The sequence below is a fragment of the Rousettus aegyptiacus genome, unplaced genomic scaffold (genome assembly GCF_014176215.1).
Source record: "Rousettus aegyptiacus isolate mRouAeg1 unplaced genomic scaffold, mRouAeg1.p scaffold_m13_p_8, whole genome shotgun sequence".
Lineage (NCBI taxonomy): Eukaryota > Metazoa > Chordata > Mammalia > Chiroptera > Pteropodidae > Rousettus > Rousettus aegyptiacus.
Window position 1 is genome coordinate 69,717,204 of NW_023416311.1, and position 20,349 is coordinate 69,737,552.

General features: G+C 44.4%; 1 protein-coding gene and 1 long non-coding RNA gene across 6 annotated transcripts; one reads left to right on the forward strand and one right to left on the reverse strand.

The window, feature by feature from the left end:
* Positions 1 to 226: 226 nt before the first annotated feature.
* Positions 227 to 6,875, reverse strand: LOC118606599. 3 transcript variants are annotated; one of them, XR_004952547.1, is made up of 3 exons: positions 5,358 to 6,875; positions 4,153 to 4,383; positions 227 to 1,192 (listed from the first exon to the last, which is right to left on the reverse strand). It is a non-coding gene; the product is annotated as an uncharacterized LOC118606599 (long non-coding RNA). The 3 variants fall into 3 exon arrangements; XR_004952548.1 differs by lacking the exon at positions 227 to 1,192 and having other exon boundaries at positions 1,852 to 4,383; positions 5,358 to 5,546; positions 6,540 to 6,875; XR_004952546.1 differs by lacking the exon at positions 227 to 1,192 and having other exon boundaries at positions 1,852 to 4,383.
* Positions 6,876 to 7,069: 194 nt separating this feature from the next.
* ENC1 (ectodermal-neural cortex 1) lies at positions 7,070 to 19,432 on the forward strand. 3 transcript variants are annotated; one of them, XM_016122175.2, is made up of 3 exons: positions 7,070 to 7,505; positions 11,045 to 12,859; positions 16,902 to 19,432. In XM_016122175.2, exon 2 carries the CDS (start codon positions 11,058 to 11,060, stop codon positions 12,825 to 12,827), a length of 1,770 nt encoding a protein of 589 aa, XP_015977661.2. In that variant the 5' UTR covers positions 7,070 to 7,505; positions 11,045 to 11,057; the 3' UTR covers positions 12,828 to 12,859; positions 16,902 to 19,432. The 3 variants fall into 3 exon arrangements, with proteins under 3 accessions (XP_015977661.2, XP_015977662.2, XP_015977660.2); XM_016122176.2 differs by lacking the exon at positions 7,070 to 7,505 and adding an exon at positions 7,663 to 7,783; XM_016122174.2 differs by lacking the exon at positions 7,070 to 7,505 and adding an exon at positions 7,825 to 10,371.
* Positions 19,433 to 20,349: the final 917 nt, after the last annotated feature.

The window sequence follows — 20,349 nt, forward strand, 5'->3', positions numbered from 1 at the left end:
AAGAGATTGATGCACAATGTTTGGGAGCCGTGTGACGTTTCCTCCCACTGTGACAAAATTCAGAACGTCTTGAAAACTTAAGTCTTAAGAGGAAGGAGAGTGCAAGGTTGCGGCTCACTCCCTACTTCTGCCTGTGAGCTTTACCTTTTCCTTTCTTGGCCAATGCCGTTATGAGCCACTTTACCATTTTTAACAGGCCAGTTTTTAATGAGGCAATAATGGCTTTATTCGTAATCCTTGGGTGGGAAATGGCAATTGAAGAAGACCATTTCACAGCCCAGGCGGTCTGCCTTCTCTCGGTTCTCTTCTAGACTAACGGTCTAGTAAGGGTGACAGACATTGAGCTCCTTTTTGGCCTATGTTTATGTTCGTTTTCCCCTCATTCTTCTTAAGTTTCCCTATATATGACTTCTTTCCATGGTTTCAGAGTTGGAAGGAGACACGTTGGAAATGCAAATACAAGTACGCTGATGGCAAGCCAAGCCTGCACATTGTAAAATCACAGTGGACGGCTGGAAACAACCTAGTGGAACTGGGGAATATCCCCAGCACCAGGTACAATGCCTATAAATAAATATTTGCTGGATGAATGACTGATTGATTGGCTGGCTGACTGAATGAATGAATGAATAAAACCATAGCTTCTCAGATAATTATGGGTATAAAAACTGATTTATAACTATTTAAACATACATAATTTTTTAAAATGTTACCATTTTCTCCTAATATTTCCAAATATCCACAGATAAAGATATAGCAAGTCTTCCAACTTTATTTGAGATTTCATAGTAAATGCTTTATGAAATTATTCATGAGGCTAAGGGAAATTTGTGAATGCTCGTGTATGTAAGTTTATATCCTTGTTCATGCTGTAGTTTCCAAATCATGATGAGAAACAGTTATGGGAACCTTAAGGCAACACACTCACCAGTATCCCCCTCTCCTTTTTCATTCTTTTTTCATTCTGGTACTGTTAACTTGCGGCTTCCTGGGTTTTTTTGTTTTTGTTTTTGTTTTTTTCTTTTCAGACTCCTGTCCAAACTGAACTCTGCAGTGAGTAAAGTCTAAGCTCACAGAGTGCCATAAAATCCTTTTAATATTCATTCAAAGGTACAAGCTCTTGGACCACAAAGGTCCCTTCTTCTGGGTCCTTCTTCATGCCCAGACATGCTCAGAGACTTGGCATCTTGCCCTGGAAGCAAAGCATATAGGCCAAACAAAACCTTCATTTTCAAAACTGCTTGGAACAACGGTCAATTCTTTAATGTAATTACTTAGAACAAATTAAGAGTTTAGATCCAGGAGCCTTGAGGCACTCAAAAGATTATGGGGGAGGGGAGATTGGTTAAGATGCCCCTGGGCTGTGAAAGGCCACACCTCACAGAGGCTGGGTGTGATTCTGATAGACATGAGTGAGCTTTCACAGAGGGCACCCTACAAGACTTCAGGACACTACTGTAGGGGCCCTACATTCCGTGGATGCTCTGTCTTGGCCTGGTGGTCTTCTAAATATAGTAACTACCTCTTTTTTAAATGTGTTATTTCTTAAATATGTTTCCCTTTGCAGCAGCTTGATTTTTTAAGGTAATGGAGAGTACAGAGTTGTTTCTCCATCACCTGAAGACACATGGCTCCAGTACTAAATATGAAGACAGTATCAATAAGAGATGGAAGAAAGCAAAGGCAAACCCCAAGCATTTGAGCTTTTATTGCGCAAGCTGTCAGGTTCCTGGGTTTGCAAGAAAAGCAGAGTCTCATATACATACCCCAAGGCAGTATGTAAATTCATTCAAGACAGAAGTGCCCCTTAACTCAGCGCTACTGGGCAGATGTGGAAATGGGAACTTTGAAAAGGATTCACATCACTTTTATTTAGGAGAGTTACTAGGAAATAGCTTTGGGGTTGTAGGAGTATCATTCTCCTTAAACAGCTTACTCAAGAATCATAAAAGCAAGCGTTATATAGCAGTTGCCACTGCTATAGCTGGGCACTGCTCTATATGCTGAACATATGCTAGTTTCGATCATCTGAAAACAACTCTCTGAGCCAGGTACTGTCAATATCTCATATTATGGACTGGAAAACTAAGACACCAAGATATTACGATACCTGCTCCCAAACACCCAGCTAGTAAATGTAAAAGCAGGAATTCTGGTTTGATTCTAGAGACTCTGCCCTTAACCACTTAACTGCTAAAAATAAAAATACTATGTGGACACAGAAAGACTAGAATTTAAATGCTAAAGGTCATGATCTCAAAGGAGTGGGTCTACTTTTTTTCTTTCACTTCTCTGTTTATTCCAAATTTATACCATGCATTGCTTTTGTAATCAGAGAGAAAATAATAAATGCTGCTTTAAAATCCTGACCCTAAAACCTATAACCTACAACAGACTATGAAGATCATTGTTTTGAAGGGCCCTGGAGTAGAAATAACACAAGCAGCCTAGACCGACTGCTTGATTTATTAATGACCAGACTTTATAGAGTAATAGCAAGGAATAGTGACTCAAATGTGTCCCTCTGCAGTCCTGTAAGCAGCCAATAAACTGTCTACCCCTTGCAATGTCACTTGGGGCTGTATAAGGTGACAGAGTCTCAAAGGAAAAATGAATTCTCCAGCTATAACAGCCCTGAATAGAGGAGTTCAATATGACGGTGGAGCTTAGCAATGAAAGGACACAAGCGCACTCTCACACAAAACCTTCCATTAAAAGTCATAATACAAAAGTCCATTGTATTCTGTATCAGCAATGAACAATTGGAATTTGAAATTTAAAAGTCATACTATAACCCAATTTAATTCACAAAATATATGAAAAGTGGTAGCACATATAATAGATATAGGAAGCAACTGAAATTTTAAAATTGGACCAAGCCAATTTGGATACAATTTTAAGAATACTCTCAAGGTTGATCATAATATATATATTAAACGCAAATAGAGTTTAGAAGGCATAGATGCAGAAGGTGGCAAATTAAAATTTAGAAAACGATCAATTAAGAACTCTTTTGTCCCCTAGAGAGAAAAATAACTGACTTATATAATGCTGATAACTTCTTATATTATCTACTTTTTCCTTATCCTTGTCTTTTTGATAAATAGCCAGATTAAAAAAAAAATTAACCCTCTTTTTGAAAGTAAGGGGATTGCTGATAAGAACTGATGTCTCATTTTCCCAGGTTTGTGTATCTTTGTTAGGGTGGGGTGTCGAAGTGGGCACTACACTAAGCCCCTCAGATCTGTCCCCCTGTGAGAGTGAAGGACTTCTTCCCCCAGCTGCTGGGGGCGCTGGCAGCAGGAGGCACTCGGCTGTCCACCCTCTGCAGAACTGCCTCTGCAGAGGTGAGAATGCTACCTTGGCCAAGGCCACAGACCCCTTTCCTGCGTAGCCTGCATTCGGTAGCTCGTAATGCAACCCTATCGACCTGGCCTCTTGCCTGTGCTGGAAATAATTCTGGGGGCCATTTCCACTTCAGAGCTCCACATGGAGTAGGCCAGGGCCTTGACTGAGACCGTGTCTCAGCTCTACTCCTCCTTTTGCCCATCCTGATTCCCTCCCTTTACTTCCATGGGTGTTGATCTTAGGACTTAAGTACAGCTCAGGGATGTTGCCTCTGGCTGGGTGTCCACTTCCCAGCATGAATTCGAAACTAGGAGAGAAAGAGCACAGATCTTTGGCAGACGGTAGGATCCTCAGCCACACTGACTCTATAGGCCACGGCATTGAAGCCCACCTTACAAATAACACAAGGAAAGAAGCTGTGTCATCCTCCTCACACAGATTCAGGAAGCAGATCAAAGAACAAAGAGGTCGTTTTTGGAAGACTGGCAGGGAACATATCTGAAATTCGGGTGGGGTTTCAGGGGACCACAGGAGGCAGGATGGCAGCTGCTTAGCCCACTGTTTGGTCTAATCCCCCGAGCTGTCCTGTCCCTGGTACCATAGTCGCACCATGTTAATTAAATCATTCTCATTAATTCAGCCTGAGTGTAAATTAGGAAGGAATGAAGATAAATTAGGTTTGAAGGCAGCTAATACATTTAACCCCATGCTGCTTATTTTGCAGCCTAACAAAATAACATTGTTAAGGGAGATAACAAGGCCAAAGCCTTGGGCACAGATTCTTAATAGCATTAAAAATGAGACCTTGGTTTGGTGTCACAAGGCAGAGGCGAAGACCAGCTCCCAGGAGTGTACAGGACTGGTCTATCATCTTGAGTGAGGTGGTGGCCATTGAATAACATGGATGATGTCTGTAGCATTTCTTGAGTTGTTGGTGACTCAGATATCTGCAATGTCTATCATTGTTCCGTTTGGTCACAGGCTTTTCTAGAGAGTTCTTCCTGCATATATATAAGACTTGCTCATCTTTTCTTCCTGTGAGTGAAGTGACAAGAATTACCTTTAGGGTTGGCTGAGAAATGTTGGAGAAATAACAGTTTGTGTTGCTGTGATCATAAATATGCTAACTTGCAAATCACTTTGAGCTGTAAAACAAACATTAGAAACTGTACACAGGATGAAACTTTTCACACATTGGTTCAAGCAAACCAGTGTACCTTTTGTTTGTAGGAGGTCATTGGCAGCACACAAGATTTCCCCCAAATGCAAGTTTAGTTCTTATTTCTCAGCTGGAAACTGATTTCCAGTTTTATAACCTATTTAAGCTAATTTCTTTTCCCTGCTTCATGTTGCTTATCTCCCTGAGGCAGACGAAGCATATGTATATGGTCAACTGAGTACATTTCAAGATTTTCCAGGCTACGACTTTTTCCCTTCTCTTTTCTTGAAGCATAGAAAGATGCCAACATTAGGTAAAGCAGACACAGGAAAATGGCATCAGTGGATAATGACACAATGGCCAGAGCATCCCTGCTTACTTAGCATAGCTATTTTCAAAGAGAATTACACTTTGCTGGCCCCTTGGTGAAGGACACCATTCCGGTTGGTGAAGATGCAACAGACACAGACTGGCCTGTTCCTAGCTCAGTGGCTTCCTCTGACAAAATCCCCAGCCAAGTGAGCTGTGTTCATGTTTTATTTCTAGGCAGGGTCATCTGGGTGAAGTTCTAGGTAGATGTGGTGACTAAAGTAAAAGGAAATAATTCTCAGTGAGAGAAAGTGTTAATCTCTTAATTTAAACGAAATATTTTCTCCAAAGGAAGACATTAACATGTTTTCATTTTCACCAACGTGCTTGCTTTTGACCCAGCACCTAGACAGACAAGGCCCTCCTAAGAGGTGCCTCGAAGTCTCCCTGATCAGCTTCCCCCACACTTGGCCAGGCTACAGAAGCCATGTTTTTAAAAGACCTGCGTGCAATAGCTACGCATTTCCACCAACCACAGCACCTATCTCTGGTGTCCACAGCGTTTCTATTCGTTTGCTCTTTGCTGATTTTCTCCACGTCTCCTTCACGACAGAGTCTGCTGGCAGCGCTCCTTCCTTCACTGCACAGATCCCACAATCACCGCTCCGGGTTCTTAGCGCGAATTGATCCAGCCTCTCCGGCTTTGTGAAGCAGTGTCTGAGCTGAGACTCTGCATAAAAATTTAGAATATGAAACAGATTTGTAAAGCCTCATGGAGAGGCTGACGACTTAAAGGTAACAAAGGACTTCAGAGTGCAGTCTTTGTTTGCAAGGAACGAAAGTTCTCAGTGCGAATACCAGGAGAAACCACGGGTAAAGGAAGGTGAGATTAAAATAAAGAACTGATAGTTTTCTTTTCAGCAGTCTTTAGATTCAGGAAGTGCCAGGCCCCGTTTAAATCATTTCGGTGTCTAGTATTTAAAAGAAAGCGGGGAGGTGGGGGAGTGAGGAATGGAGAACCGCATTGCTGGACCGCTGCTGAGTGGCTGTGTGACCGTGAGATGAGCAATTCACACCTCCCCGGCCTCCATTTCCTAACCTGTAAAACGAGGGGCGGGGGTGAATTGCTACAATTCATTCATAGATTTAATTCCATATCCTAATTAAAACAAAAACAAAAAAGCAAGACGTTTTAGCTCCTGGTGGAAAGACAAGCCCATAGTGCAAAGGTCAAATATAGATTTCGTAAGTAGTGACTGGCATGCGAGGTTACTTTTCGAATCGCCTTCCTTTTTCCTGGCATGCGGCGCGTCAAAGGTGTGTGCCGGGCCATTTCTTTGCTGAACTCCACACTGACACAATCAAGCGATAAAAAACAGGAAGGGCCCAGTCTAAGAGGGCGATCCGGGCTTTACCTCTAGCGAGAGAGGGAGGCAGCGTGGCCGCTCCTTTGAGCGGTTCGCTTTGAATCAAGCGGCTGCAGCGATTGGCTGCGAAACACGTGGGCGCGCCCGGCCGGACAGCCCCGGGCTGCCGCTGCTCGCCGCGGCGTGGGACAGGGTCCAGCCCCGGCGGCCGCTGCTCGCCGCGGGTGGGGGAGGAGGGCACGGCCGGAGTGCCCGAGGCCGGGGTCTGTCTGGCCCCCTCCAGCGACAAACCCTATGGTTCGGCTTTACCCAAGCTGCAGTGTCCCCAGTGTCCAAACTGGTGCCCCTTCTCTCACCACTGTCCTCCTTCCAGGTATCCCACGCAGCGTGCAGGGTGCGCACGGCCAGGGCGCGTGTCGCGGACCCCTAGCTCGCCCCTCGCCACCCTTCCCAGAGCATCTCGCGGGCTCCCCCAGCCGCAGCGCAGAGGCCGGGGGCTGCACTGCCCTGCTGAGGGTCCCTAAGCTCCAGGGCTGTCCATTAATCGGGCTGGGCCAGAGAGGCGCAGATACTCAAACCCGGGGAAACTTGTTTTACTCGCGGTCCCCGAGGGTTGCAGCTGCTCGCTAATGGCTGAGATACCGCGTCCGCTTTGTCTGTCTCCGCTCCCTGCAGCCCCCCCTCCCCCGCTTCCTCTCTCGATTAACTCCCCCGACACGCTCTTCTCCAGCTCCTCTCCTCCTCCTCCTCCTCCTCCGCGGGCCGCCTTCAGGCGCTTCCTCCCTCCCTCCCTCTCCGGGTGTCACTCTTGACAAACGCGCCCTCTCCCTCCCCGCCCCACCGCGCCGCCCCACTTATAGCCCGGCGCACGGCCGCCGGGCGCAGACTGCTCAGGCAGCCGGAGAGGAGGCGGCTGGGCCGCGGCGCTGCGGAGACCGAGTCCAGACGCCAGGCGGCCGCCGGCGCGCACGGCGCGTTCGAGCTCCCTCCCCCGAGTGCACCGCCCGCCTCCTTCCGCGGCGCCTGCAGCCGCAGGCTCGCTCTCCGGTCCCGAGACTCGCCCCGGTAGACGCTCCGCGGGTCGCCAGTGCGCGGCGGCGGAGGGATCGTGAGGCCGAGACGCACCGCCAGCGGTAGCCGGCTCACGAGCCTGCGCCCGGGGCGCGGTCCTCCGCTCGGCTAGCGCCTCATGCGCACCCCTTTCGCCCGGGCAGTCGCCGCAGTTCCCCGGGGCTGAGACGTCCGCTTCGTCACTGGAACTCCCGGTGACCGAGGCAAGAACCCAGCTAGCTGGTCGTGCACTGAGGCCAGTCACCACTGCTGTAAGTTTTTCCCCTGCTGCCCCGGACCTGTTGCAGGAGCCGCGCGGGTTTCGGGGGCTTCTTGGCCTGAGGGGGTGTGTTCGCTAGGGGTGTGCGTGTGCCCCGGAGCCGGGAGCTCCCACTTAGGCGGGGGTGGGGAGCTGTTCTTGGGGCGGAGTCCTCAGTGTTCGCCGCTAAGCTCTCAGAGCAAGCAGGAGCTCCGGGCATCACCGGAGAGGCCTCCGCTCACCGGCGCAGAGCCGGGGCGAGCTGCTGGGGCATCCGGGAGCAGGGCCACGGTATGATCGCTCTCTCTCCTCTCTCGGCGGAAAGCGGCGCTTCCCCGGGGGTGGATGTCCCGCTGCCTCGCACTTCGCAGTCCAGAGTTGAGCCCGCGGGATCGTTGCCCCACGCTGCGCCCTACCCGCACAGGGGAGCGCTGGGCCACGTGCAGACACCGCTCATGAGGGCACTTTCCTGCTGCGAAATGTTTGTAGGGAATGAATGAGAACTGGTTTCTGAAAATTAGTTTCTTCTCATGTGAGTGCAGTATTTGGCCTTTAGTGTAACATTAGTTTCGAAGGACGAGAATTGGTGGGCGGGGTGGAGATGAACCATTGAATTTGTTCATGTGATTTGGTGTCGACCTGAAAAGCATGGCCAACGTGTTAAAGAGCGTTTACAAGCCTTATAGAGGACTCCATGGTGAAATGCTTTTCTTGTTAACAAGATCTTTATAATGTTTCATTGTTAACTAATAACGCAAATGCCCCCAGAAAAATCTGCCTAGTTTCTTCTTTGATTGCATGTAGATCAGGTTCAAAACCTTAAAGGGATGTGATGGGACGCGTAGAATTGGAGGCAGAGATCCTGGGTAAGGAGCGTTAAGTGAGCTAGAAGCCTTTTTGATGTTCATGGTGATAGCAGCCTTTTTCTCCTCTTCTTTGTAGATGCAGATTAAGTATACGTGTGCATTCGTCGGACACTTACTTGGCATACAAATGTTTTTTCTCTGGTAGCTTAAAAATGCCGAAAGGATGATTTGTTATACGTTGAAGTTATACTTGGTGACTGTATGAATAGTTTCTGCTGGTATTTTGATGTTTGCATGTTAAACCAGAAAGCCACTTGGTTCCCTTAGGTCTTCAGGTTTACTTTTTATTTAATAAAATTTTTGCTGAGTTTTGATTGTGACATGCTTCCCCATCTGGATGGTATCCAAGATGACAGGCTAGGTTATTCCTTCTGGCTTTCTGGACCAACCTCGAAACTACAGGAGCATCAACAAGGGATGCTAGAGATGCAAAGCCTAGATCCTAAGGTCTTCTTAAGTGTAGGTCTGGTTGTGTGTGGTGTTTGGCAACTCCTGACGTCTAATGCTTAGGGCAAAGTGCTCAAGGCACTGGGGATCCCTCCTTGCTCAGTGTGCTTATGGTGCTTATTATGCACCTTGTGCAGGACTCAAGCAGTCAAAGCTGCATTTGCTTTTAGCCTGGAAGGAGGAAGCTTTTGAGGTTGCTTTGGAAACATTAGCTTAAAAAAATAAAGTGTAGCTACTCATTTGGAATGTTTATAAGTTTCTATATTAGGCGTTCAAGTAATTATACCATCTTCTGAGGTTTAGGTTTAAAATCCTCCTCAAAGTACTTCAGATGGAATGTACAAATTCAAATGACAACTAGAGTGGTAGAACATCAGTGAAGCTAATACATGTTTTCAGACTTTGGAAACCTGGTGCATTGTCATAGGGTGGCATTTGTTCTCTGGACCTGTAAAATGGACTAGATTGTTGAGGCTTAGCCTGAGGGGGGAGTGAAGCTTGGCTCTTCACCATTTGTCATATCTAGGACACTAATGGAGACTAATGATGCTTTTGTAAAGTCTTGGCAACACCAGAGCCTAGGACTTTGTTGCTTATTTTCTTCCATTAAGCCATGTTTGACTCATAATGAAAAGTTATACTCCAAAAATAAAGGAAAATAAGTTGGATCACCTAATGGTATGTGGCCTGTGTGTTAAAGGCAAGGTAGGCACCTGCTTTTGTTGTTGTCAGTGACTGGCCACAGCTGGTCAGGGAAGTGCAATTTAGTATCCAGTCCATGAATCTGTGGTAAGTTACTCATTTGCATTTATTAATAATTCCTGAGATATAAATTAAAAACAAATATCTCAGCTGTTGAGGGAAACAAGCAGGCTATGGGTTTCAGAACTGTTTGTTCTGTGTTTGGAGTAGATACTGTAACCATACAGTTTACTCTCCTGGGCTAAACAGCTTCCTTAGGAATCCTTTGACAGGCAAGTTCTTGAAGGCTTTATTCCTTTGAAGTAACAGAGGGGTAGGGTTAAAAAAAACATGTGATTCAATTTTTGAACATAGGAGGGATTTTCTATGTCTTTAGCCTACAATTTACTTACTATGGAAAGCCAAAGATAGCATTAGATTCTGCTATAATTTCAATTTAGAGACTGAGGAAAGCACTTTGGTTAGCAAATAAATTCTAAGGTGGCCTTAAATTAACAATGGCTGGCAAAATACATGCACATGCGCATATGTTGTGTTTTTTTGATTTAGATAAAGTAATGTTCGCATTTTGAACTCTCTATATGTGGGTGCCAGCATTCGCAGGTACACAGGGATGGTCCTTGTGATACACTGTTTAATTGAAAGAGGTGCCGAGGGAGCCTTTGTTCTTGCAACTGGTTTTCCAAGAATTGATATAAAGCAGGAAGAACAGAAAAACAGCACTCATGAGTATGCTACTCAAAATCTTCTTCTTTTATGTGCCCAAATCCTCATTTTAGAAGCTGTCCAGAGCAAAAAAGATGGGTTGCGATTGGGGTCAGAATCTCTTCTGTGTTTTCACGAAAGCCTGCTGATCAATATATGGTAATGTTCATATTGGGTCTCTTTTAGGACTTTGTAATGGTAGAGGTGTCTGGTTAAAAATGATTTGTAACATTTAAATAAGGGTCCCATCATTGTAGAAGTTACTTAAGCCTGTGATTTTAATGTTACATTTCCCATTTACTGTATATTGCAGGGAGACCAGATCTTACCAAAGGAATTCTTAATGGAATTAATTAGTAGCTATTTGTTTTACACATGGCTTTATGTTGCATAGGGCATTAAAGCTGGTGCCTGTCCTGGCGTTACGAGAGCTGGAGGCCTGGCATTTTAAGTGGCCCGCAGTGAATCAGCTGGACAAGGACAGCAAGCTGTGAGAATGAGACCTTGCTCCTCTCAGCTTGTGCTGACTTACATTCTCAAGGACTTCAATATCCCGAAAGTTGGCAATCAGGTTTTCCAAGATGAACCTGCTTTCAAGCAGTGATTTTTTTTTTTTAACAGTGTATATAGTTCAAATAGCTCAACAGTATTACCATGAATGCCTCTCCTTACAGGTAAGTTGTCTCTGACTGTACAGGAATGGCCATCCATTATTCGGAAAAGTAGGCAGCAGAGTGTTCTGTTTTCACTGTCGGAAAGGTTTTTTGCTTTGTTCTGCTGTTCTACACATCAGGAGCACCCTGTTCAATGGTTTTGTTTTGGTTTTTTTTAGGAGTGGAAACAAAATGTCAGTCAGTGTGCATGAGAATCGCAAATCCAGGGCCAGCAGCGGCTCCATTAACATCTATCTGTTTCACAAGTCTTCCTATGCTGACAGTGTCCTTACTCACTTGAACCTTCTACGCCAGCAGCGCCTCTTCACTGATGTCCTTCTCCATGCTGGAAATAGGACCTTCCCTTGTCACCGGGCAGTGCTGGCTGCCTGCAGCCGCTACTTTGAGGCCATGTTCAGTGGTGGTCTGAAAGAGAGCCAGGACAGCGAAGTCAACTTTGACAACTCCATCCACCCAGAAGTCTTGGAGCTACTTCTTGACTATGCGTACTCCTCCCGGGTCATCATCAATGAAGAAAACGCAGAATCGCTCCTGGAAGCAGGTGACATGCTGGAGTTCCAAGATATCCGGGATGCCTGTGCAGAGTTCCTGGAAAAGAACCTGCATCCCACCAACTGCCTGGGCATGCTGCTGCTGTCTGACGCACACCAGTGTACCAAGCTGTACGAACTCTCCTGGAGAATGTGTCTCAGCAATTTCCAAACCATTAGGAAGAACGAAGATTTCCTCCAGCTGCCCCAGGACATGGTAGTGCAACTCTTGTCCAGTGAAGAGCTGGAGACAGAAGATGAAAGGCTCGTGTATGAGTCTGCAATTAACTGGATCAGCTACGACCTGAAGAAGCGCTACTGCTACCTTCCAGAGCTGTTGCAGACAGTGAGGCTGGCTCTCCTGCCAGCCATCTATCTCATGGAGAACGTGGCCATGGAGGAACTCATTACCAAGCAAAGAAAGAGCAAGGAGATTGTGGAAGAGGCCATCAGGTGCAAACTGAAAATTCTGCAGAATGATGGCGTGGTAACCAGCCTCTGTGCCCGACCTCGGAAAACTGGCCACGCCCTCTTCCTCTTGGGAGGGCAGACTTTCATGTGTGACAAGCTGTATCTGGTAGACCAGAAGGCCAAAGAAATCATTCCCAAGGCTGATATCCCCAGCCCAAGAAAAGAGTTCAGTGCATGTGCTGTTGGCTGCAAAGTATACATTACGGGGGGGCGGGGGTCTGAAAATGGAGTCTCAAAAGATGTCTGGGTTTATGATACCCTGCATGAGGAGTGGTCCAAAGCTGCCCCTATGCTAGTGGCCAGGTTTGGCCATGGCTCTGCTGAACTGAAGCACTGCCTGTATGTTGTCGGGGGGCACACGGCCGCAACTGGCTGCCTCCCAGCCTCCCCCTCAGTTTCTCTAAAGCAAGTAGAACACTATGACCCTACAACCAACAAATGGACCATGGTGGCCCCACTCCGAGAAGGTGTCAGCAATGCGGCAGTAGTGAGCGCCAAACTTAAGCTGTTTGCTTTCGGAGGTACCAGCGTCAGTCATGACAAGCTCCCCAAGGTTCAGTGTTACGATCAGTGCGAAAACAGGTGGACAGTACCAGCCACCTGTCCCCAGCCCTGGCGTTACACAGCAGCAGCTGTGCTGGGTAACCAGATTTTTATTATGGGGGGAGATACAGAGTTCTCCGCCTGCTCTGCTTATAAATTCAACAGTGAGACTTACCAGTGGACCAAGGTGGGAGACGTGACAGCAAAACGCATGAGTTGTCACGCTGTGGCCTCCGGAAACAAACTCTACGTGGTTGGAGGATACTTTGGCATTCAGCGATGCAAAACTTTGGATTGCTACGATCCAACATTAGATGTGTGGAACAGCATAACCACAGTCCCATACTCCCTGATTCCTACTGCATTTGTCAGCACCTGGAAACATCTGCCTTCTTAAACGCAGTACATCCTAAAGAAAGTGAGCATGAGGTAAGAAGTCAGTTTAGCTGTAAGTATGCATATAATTCAGCTAACTGTTTAAGTTTCAATATGGAGTGAGACATGGTCTATATAGCCTGTCCTATAGAAGTACTACAAAAACTATAAAAAAGAACTTGCACTCCAGAAATTAAACACTTGCGTTGACCGTACCTGTAGCTCCCTACCCCCACCATAACACGTGTAAGCCAGTGATCCTCAGCTTTTACTGAACCTCAGACTCACCCAAAGAACTTTGCAAAAACTGCCCATCTCAGAGACTTGGTCTGGGTGGGGCCGAGGCATCAGCATTTCTAGAAAGTGCTTCAGTGATTCTGAAACACAGCCAGGTTGAGAATCCCTTACCTGTGTTAATAACACCATCGAGTGTTTCGTGCACCCTCACTGTGTGTCTGGACCTGGGCTGTGCATTTCACATGCACCATTTCATTTAATCCTCACAATAACGTTGTGAGATATTATTACTAGAACGCATTATAGATGAAAACACCTCATGCACACAGAGGTTAAGCAAGTTGCCCAAGGTCATAGAGCTTACTAGATGGAGGAATTGATCAAGAAGTCAACCCCGGCAGTCTGTCTCCAGAGTGTAAGCATTTGAGCATCACGTAGAACTGCCACTTCATAAACTTGAGCTTCGTATTGGTGTCACCCCAGGAGATACTTGTTTATATACAAATTTAGCTTCCTCAAACTCTTTCTGGAATGAAGTAGCATTTTAAAAATTGAATGCTTAAATTTTTTCCTAGTTTATTCTCTCTAAAATTAATTGGCTTTTTTAAAATTTTTTCCCATAAAAAAAAAAAATAGCCTCCTTTGGGGGCATTTATTAACTTCAGAGGGAAATTTAGGTCTGTCCTTGTAAAAAGTTGCACCTGCGTTGTATAAATTTGTCTGATGTGTGGATATACTGAGCCATCTAAACTGCCCTTAACTACAGCCTTTCAGAGTTAATGAGACAGGCTGACCCTATTGTCAGGGCTAACAAAAGTTGTGTTTCTGTGTCATATATATGAGTACATAATGGTTGTCTTGTGTACTTAAGAGTATATAATACTCTTGGCTCAAATAATTAATAGGCCTGCACAGTTCAGTGTTCGCAAAGCTAATGGCCGCATTGCTGCCGTTAAACATTCTTCAGATTGGCCCCAGGAATCACTTAAGCGTGTCTAAATGCAGCACAGAGCACACAGAGTGTGTTGGTTTGTTTTGGTGATTCATGGCCTTTTTACATTACTAATAATAGAATAAAGTTAAAAACTCTGGAGGAACCACAGTGAAAACCAATTTGTTACTTCGAAAATTTTGGCTGTTTTTCCTAGAATGTTTCACACCTTCGAAGAGAACTTTCAAAGGGAAAAAAGGAAATTAGGGGTCGTTGCAAGCTAGGCAAAGAGGGGTTTCAGACTCATTCATCTTTTCTTTCCTCATGTCTTCAAGCTCATTTAAAAACACCATGAAAATTGCCCTCACTTTCACACTTAAATCTCTCTATTTATTTTATTTCTTCAGTTATCTCCTCCAGTCCATTCCAGTTAGTAGCGTTCTTAATAATGTAATGCTTCCTGGGAATGAAAATCTTTCTGAGACACAGGAACATTCAGAAGCCTCCTCTCAGGAGCTACTGGGCTAAGAGCGTCCCACACCAAACTGGTTTTTGCTGCCTTGCTGGCATCTCAGTAATCCTGAATAAACAAATGCTCTGAAAGTGGTTATTTCATTTGTGATATGAATGCATGACTCACCTCTAAAGCAGGTTTAAAGAACCTCCTAGGGTAAAGCATCAATTAACAGCCACTAAGTTGGGTTTTAAACCAGAACTGACTATATTTGTGTAGAAGAGCCATAAAAATTGCCAGTGATGGTAATGGTACATCAAAATAGTTAACTGGCAGACTGGCTGGCATCCTTGGAGCAAGGTAAGCAAGTTGAGGCAGAAAGAGATCACATATGCATTCTGGTTCTGGTTTTGAGCTGTGGAGTCTGGACCTTTCTGGACTTTACTCCTTTGTCAAATGAGTCCTTTGTATTATGCTTCCCCAAAGATCTGTTGCAATTCAGACTTGGGTGAATTGATAAATGATGAGGAAAAAGAAAATGATGAAAATACCTAGCTCAGTGCCTGGCATATGTAAATGAAGTGTTCAATACTCTGAGGTTTCTTTCCTTTCTCCAATTTAGACTTTACCTTGCAGCGGAATTTGCTTTGTGTGAGATGGGGAAATGAGGTTTCTTTGACTATTATCTGCTTGTTATCTGTATACTTCATTTTTGGTGCCTCCTTTCTCAGACCAGAGTATGTTGGCAAACACTTGAATTCACCCTTTCCTGGGTATTTGAACCTCATCACACACTTCCGGTCCCATGGAAACAGCAAGTAAAGTGTTAGGTTGTATGTGAAATAACATCCTGTCTGCCCTTGGTGCTACCAGCCAGAGAGTGAAGCACATCACAATGAAATTTGACAGAACTAGGTTTGCCTTTTTAAAGCAGGGGCCTGATCAAAGCCACTCTTGCAGTTTCCGACAGGGACAATCTTGGTTTAAATGGCTAAAGTTTACTACATGCAAGATAGTGTTAAAACACTTAAGCTGGATGGAGTGGCTCAAAAGAGGTGCTGTGTAGATATCAGTCCTAAACTGCAAAAACTTGTGAGAGGTCTCTTTGCTCTCCAAATGTAGGTGCTAACTGAATAAATAACAATGTTAACAAAAAGTTCCTTCTGGTCTATAAGCTCATCCACCAGGGAGATTTTAACCGTCTCCTGCTGCTCTGTCAGTGAGTGGGAGGGAGAAAAAGGAAATTACTTTTGATTAATTTCCATTTTCATGGTGCTGTGTGGCCCCCACCTAACAGCATTTAGATTTTGATTTGCTTTGTTCCCTTTTTAGAATTCTTTTCTTTTGGTAGTGGTTTCTTATACCAGTATGCAACACCTTGAAATTGTATATTATTACAAGATACATTCTTTCGGTCTAATGTTGATATATAGGTGACAAGGAGGTGGGGGTAGGGGGATGAGACTGTAGTCTAAGGAATGCCTTGAAAGCTTGAATCACTGTTATGAAACTGCCAAAAGAAACAGCTAATGAAATGAATCAGACTTCTGAACACACAAAAGCGAGAAGAATTCAATGCAAGTAATAAGCAGCCCCTCCTGAATTCCCTTTGTCCATAGAGTTATAGCAATAGAGATGCAGATTACTACCAAGGCTAGAAATATGCTCCATATGAACAGGTGAAGTGAGCTTTTGAAAGACAAAAACTCTCTGCAAAATTTTTCTTTGTATAGAATTAGACATAAGTTAATGGGAAGGGTGGGTAGTGTGAGGAAATGCCAGCTCCCATGAAAAATGCAGGCTCCGTGGTTTTGGCACGTTGAATTTATATTCACACTTGATGTTGGAAGATTTTGTTGATAATAACACTGCATACCAAAGCTGGTGTCCCCCAAGTGTGGACTGATGAACTTCAAGAATAAACCCCAGCCTTGGGCTGTCGAGGCCTGGTATGTTGTCATGTGAAAGGAAGCGAGACTGATTTCTGCCATGATGCATTTAAATAAGAGGATTAATATGGCTGCCCTCTGTATGGTGAATACATTGAAGTTGGAATCCTTCGGGGTAAATGGGCCAAAGAGGGTTTTCACAGGAATCTTTCTTGACCCTCTGGTAATTGCTTCACAGTGGCTCTGTTTAACCACGCAGAGGATTTACAAATGTTGGAAGCAGAAGATGGCAACTGATAACAGCACCTGGATGTATAGGTTTGATTTTGAACATATATGTGTTTAGGAAAGAAGTGAAGATCCTTCTTTGGACAGCACTGTTTCTGTCGGGCCAGCCATCTGCACGCGTGATGCATGTATATGTGCATTTAAGGCAAGCGCGTCACATCCCTTTGCACAGTTTCCACTGAATACATGGTTCAGACCTTTCAAAACAATATTGACCAGCTCTATCCTGAGTTGAAATTTTTTTTTTTTTTTTTTTTAGATTGTGAGGCTGCTAACAATCTTTTTCCTCTGTTTCAGCTCACTTCTTTTGATAAGACAAAGATACAGTTCCTACCTTGGAGAAGTTAAAGTTAATGAAGAGGAAAAAAGAAAAAGGAAAAGAAGTCATTATGAGACTCAAGATTGTGCAATCGGCTGCACCTTGTAAATGCTCTAACTGGACATGAAGGAAGGGGATGGGGGAGGGGTGGGATTTTCAGTGCAAGTAGCACATGGTTTAAATATGAATGAATGAACCTGTGATCTCGTCCTTGTCTTGTAATTGTGGATTAATGTCAGCATTAATCAGCCCTTCAAAGGGAGAGAAAAGCCGGGCCTTTTCCCTTGCTGTACCATAGTCGGCATTTGATTTCCATGGGCTCCACCATTTATGTGTAAAATTTGAAATGGTTGTCACCTCTCTCTGAGGAGCAAGCTTGAAGCCTCCACACCAGCTGTTGTTGGAGATTGAAAGCCCAACTGTGGGGCCAGGCGGGAAGCTGGCGGTGCTGGCCACAGAGTGAGGACCACTGGACTCTTCGCTAATCTCTGAGGGGTTGTGCTCCCCAGGAAGGTTTCCGAACAATGGGGACATTGTTGGGAGCTGTTTGGTAGATGTTCTTTTCTATTTATAAGTGACTTTAAACTTTCCCTTGGCTGTTAAGGAATTTGTTATAGATTTAGCCATTTATTGTTTGATACCTGCATGCTGAAACAATGCTTACAGTTGTCTTCACGTGTATGGACGTGCGTGAGGGGTTGTATGATTTGCACAATTTTGTGGCTGTTGTGATGTGCTTTGCTGCACAAAAACGGAAACTTTGGAGTTACAATTTGGAATATAACTGGAGGGTGGGTTGGGAAGGGGAGGGATTTTGTAAATGTCAAGACAGGGACAGATGACAAAACAGAAACTTAAAGTACATCTTAGAGGTAGAGAAAGCATGGAGATCACTTTTCTTGGACTCACCAACTTTTAATGAGGTTTCGTGGGCTCTGGGCATGCTGGTGGCTCACGGGGTGAGGGAAGGCTTCTTTCTGCCCCTCTCCTTCCTATCTTACTCACCTCCTTCAGTCTCAGCTACTGAAATTTAGAAAGGACCAAATAGCTTTGCCATTTTTTTTTTCTTTGTGTAGTATCCTGAAATCCTGGAAAATTCTATGGAATACTTCTGTATATAGGGCACAGGTAAAGGCATAGTCCAAAGTTTATTTATTTATTTATTACCCTGTGAGAATGCTTTGCCATAACTATAGAGTTAATGGGAAAGAAAACTGAATTATCACAGTAAATTCATTCACTCAGATTCATTGTTCTCTGTTCTTGCTGTACCATTTAGCAAGTGCAACAAGTTCTCCACAACAATATTAGCGTTAGTACAGTGTATACTTTAGTGCTCGCTCTTAGGTAAGTCTCTAAAAGAACTCTTTGGTGCATAAAAGTGACACAGTTGGCCACAAAACACCAAAGAATTGTAAGCAGTGGCCCATGTTGAGGTTTCCCGGGACAGTTGGGAATCGATTGTGAATACATTCTTTGCTAGTTTGCGTGCTTGTTTACTAAACATGTGCTGTGGTAGGTGTTAGTGCTAGACTCAAATAGGTGCTTCCTCAGAGGTGTCTGAGGAAGAACAGAGTTTGCAACTCTCGCACTGCTTTCATTGATGTTTCTCACATTAATTTAGGAAATAAGGTTTAAGACTGGTAACAACCTTTGCATCGTGAATGTGCTTGCATTGTCTAATGACAGATAAGTCCTTAACATTACTTTCCACCTGAAAACTTTAGGCTAATTGTACGTGTCCGTGCTATGAATTAGTTGAGCCGTTGGAATAAAAGAATCACAGTACTTTCTAGCAGTCTTTTGCTCATAGATGTGTTCTAAGCAATGCAAATTGTACCCTGGCAGCATAGTTGGGTGTCATTATAGTGTAGCAGTTTCAGCTCTGTAGTTTATGATGCAAATCGGCCGAGATGTGTCACTGCATGGCTTCTGAAAGCAGGATGAATTTTCTGCAGCTGTTTCAGAGTTACGGTCTGTCCTTGAATCCTCTATTAATTACTGTGTGTGAGCCAGAGGGAGCCGTGGTCAGAGTGGGCCCCCAGCCTGCAGGGAACTTTCTGGACTCCTGCTCTTTGAATTGATGTAGGCATTTGGGCTCACTACTTGACCATTCTCACCCTGTGAAACGTCCCACACTTTGAAGCAAATACAATTCACCGCACAGTGCACACAAAAACCTTGGCATAAGACAGAGAAGGTTCTTCTTATTCTGTGGACTGGTTGCTGTGGAAACAGATAACAAAGGGCAGCCTTCCACTTCTGGTATAATTGTGTAGCCCCCTTTTCTCTGGGCTTGACACCTGTCTGAATAAGAGTGATTAGAGCTGAATAATATCCCTCTCTTAGCTATTGAATATGTGGTTCACGTACAAAACTGTGTAAGTTGAAGTGTTCATGTTCATATGTGCTTGTTTCTTACTACTACGTTTTTGAGGTTTTGTAAAACATTTTTTTTTTCACAATGTGAAACTGAAGGTCAAATAAATTATTAGAGATTTTCTCTTCATTGTGTGTGTGGGTCTTTATTTGAATACAACGTAATTTTAGTTGTTGAAAACTTGTGTCTGTTCCACTTCAGTGAAAAGGAGGATCATTTCAAATATTTTCTGAATGTTCTTTATTTCACCATGGAGTTATGTACCTTTATTAAAGCAATTTTGCACATTAATAATTAAAAGTGTTAACTTTTAGGGATATTTCTTTAAGCAAAGGAAAATACTTAAGCTGTGGGTTATTCATAGCTTAGAAAATAAGAATTCATGTATGTGCAATATTAAGACAGCATACTTTATGTTAGAATTTAGTTTTTGCATTCCTCATGTGGGTTATATTTTGATAGGAAAGCTGTGATAGAAGGGACTAGAGTTCAATCCTTTTTTCATCTGACATCACCTTAGAAATCATTTAAGTAAGTGGAAATGTGTGCATATTATTTCCCGGTAACAGCCCAGAAAACCACAAGTTTAACCCCTCTGGTACACTTAGCTTCTTCCAAGTTGAAAGCTGCTGTCTCAGCTGGCTCAGCTTACAGCCAGATGAAGCCACTTGCCTCTACCTCATGGTCGCTTAGTGTCACACGAAATGCTCCTTTATCACTTGGGTTGTACCCCTTGCTGTTTAAATGTGCAGAGAGTAACATTGGACATAATCTTTTTTGGATAGAAAATAAATACTAGCTAATTGGACGTCTGGGAGAGCTTGTGAGTAGGCAGAGGGCAGTTACAGGCTTTGGACTTTGACCAAGATGCCAGGGCAGATGCCTCAGGTTTTACAGGAGGGTTGCTCAGCTCCGCTCTGTGTGAGGCTGGTCTCGAGCCAAGCCTCGGGAACAAGCGTCTGAGTCGTTGGGTCCCGAGCACACGATGCTGGTGACCCGCGGAAACCCTGTTGGTGACACCATATGTGACATCACGTGACAAGAAG

Bases quoted from the DNA above. Each gene is read 5' to 3' on its own strand.
- ENC1 (XM_016122174.2), top strand. From the start codon at position 10,121: ATGGTCCTTGTGATACACTGTTTAATTGAAAGAGGTGCCGAGGGAGCC. The intron at 10,372-11,044 runs GTAATGTTCATA...GGTTTTTTTTAG, and splicing joins AGCCTGCTGATCAATATATG to GAGTGGAAACAAAATGTCAG.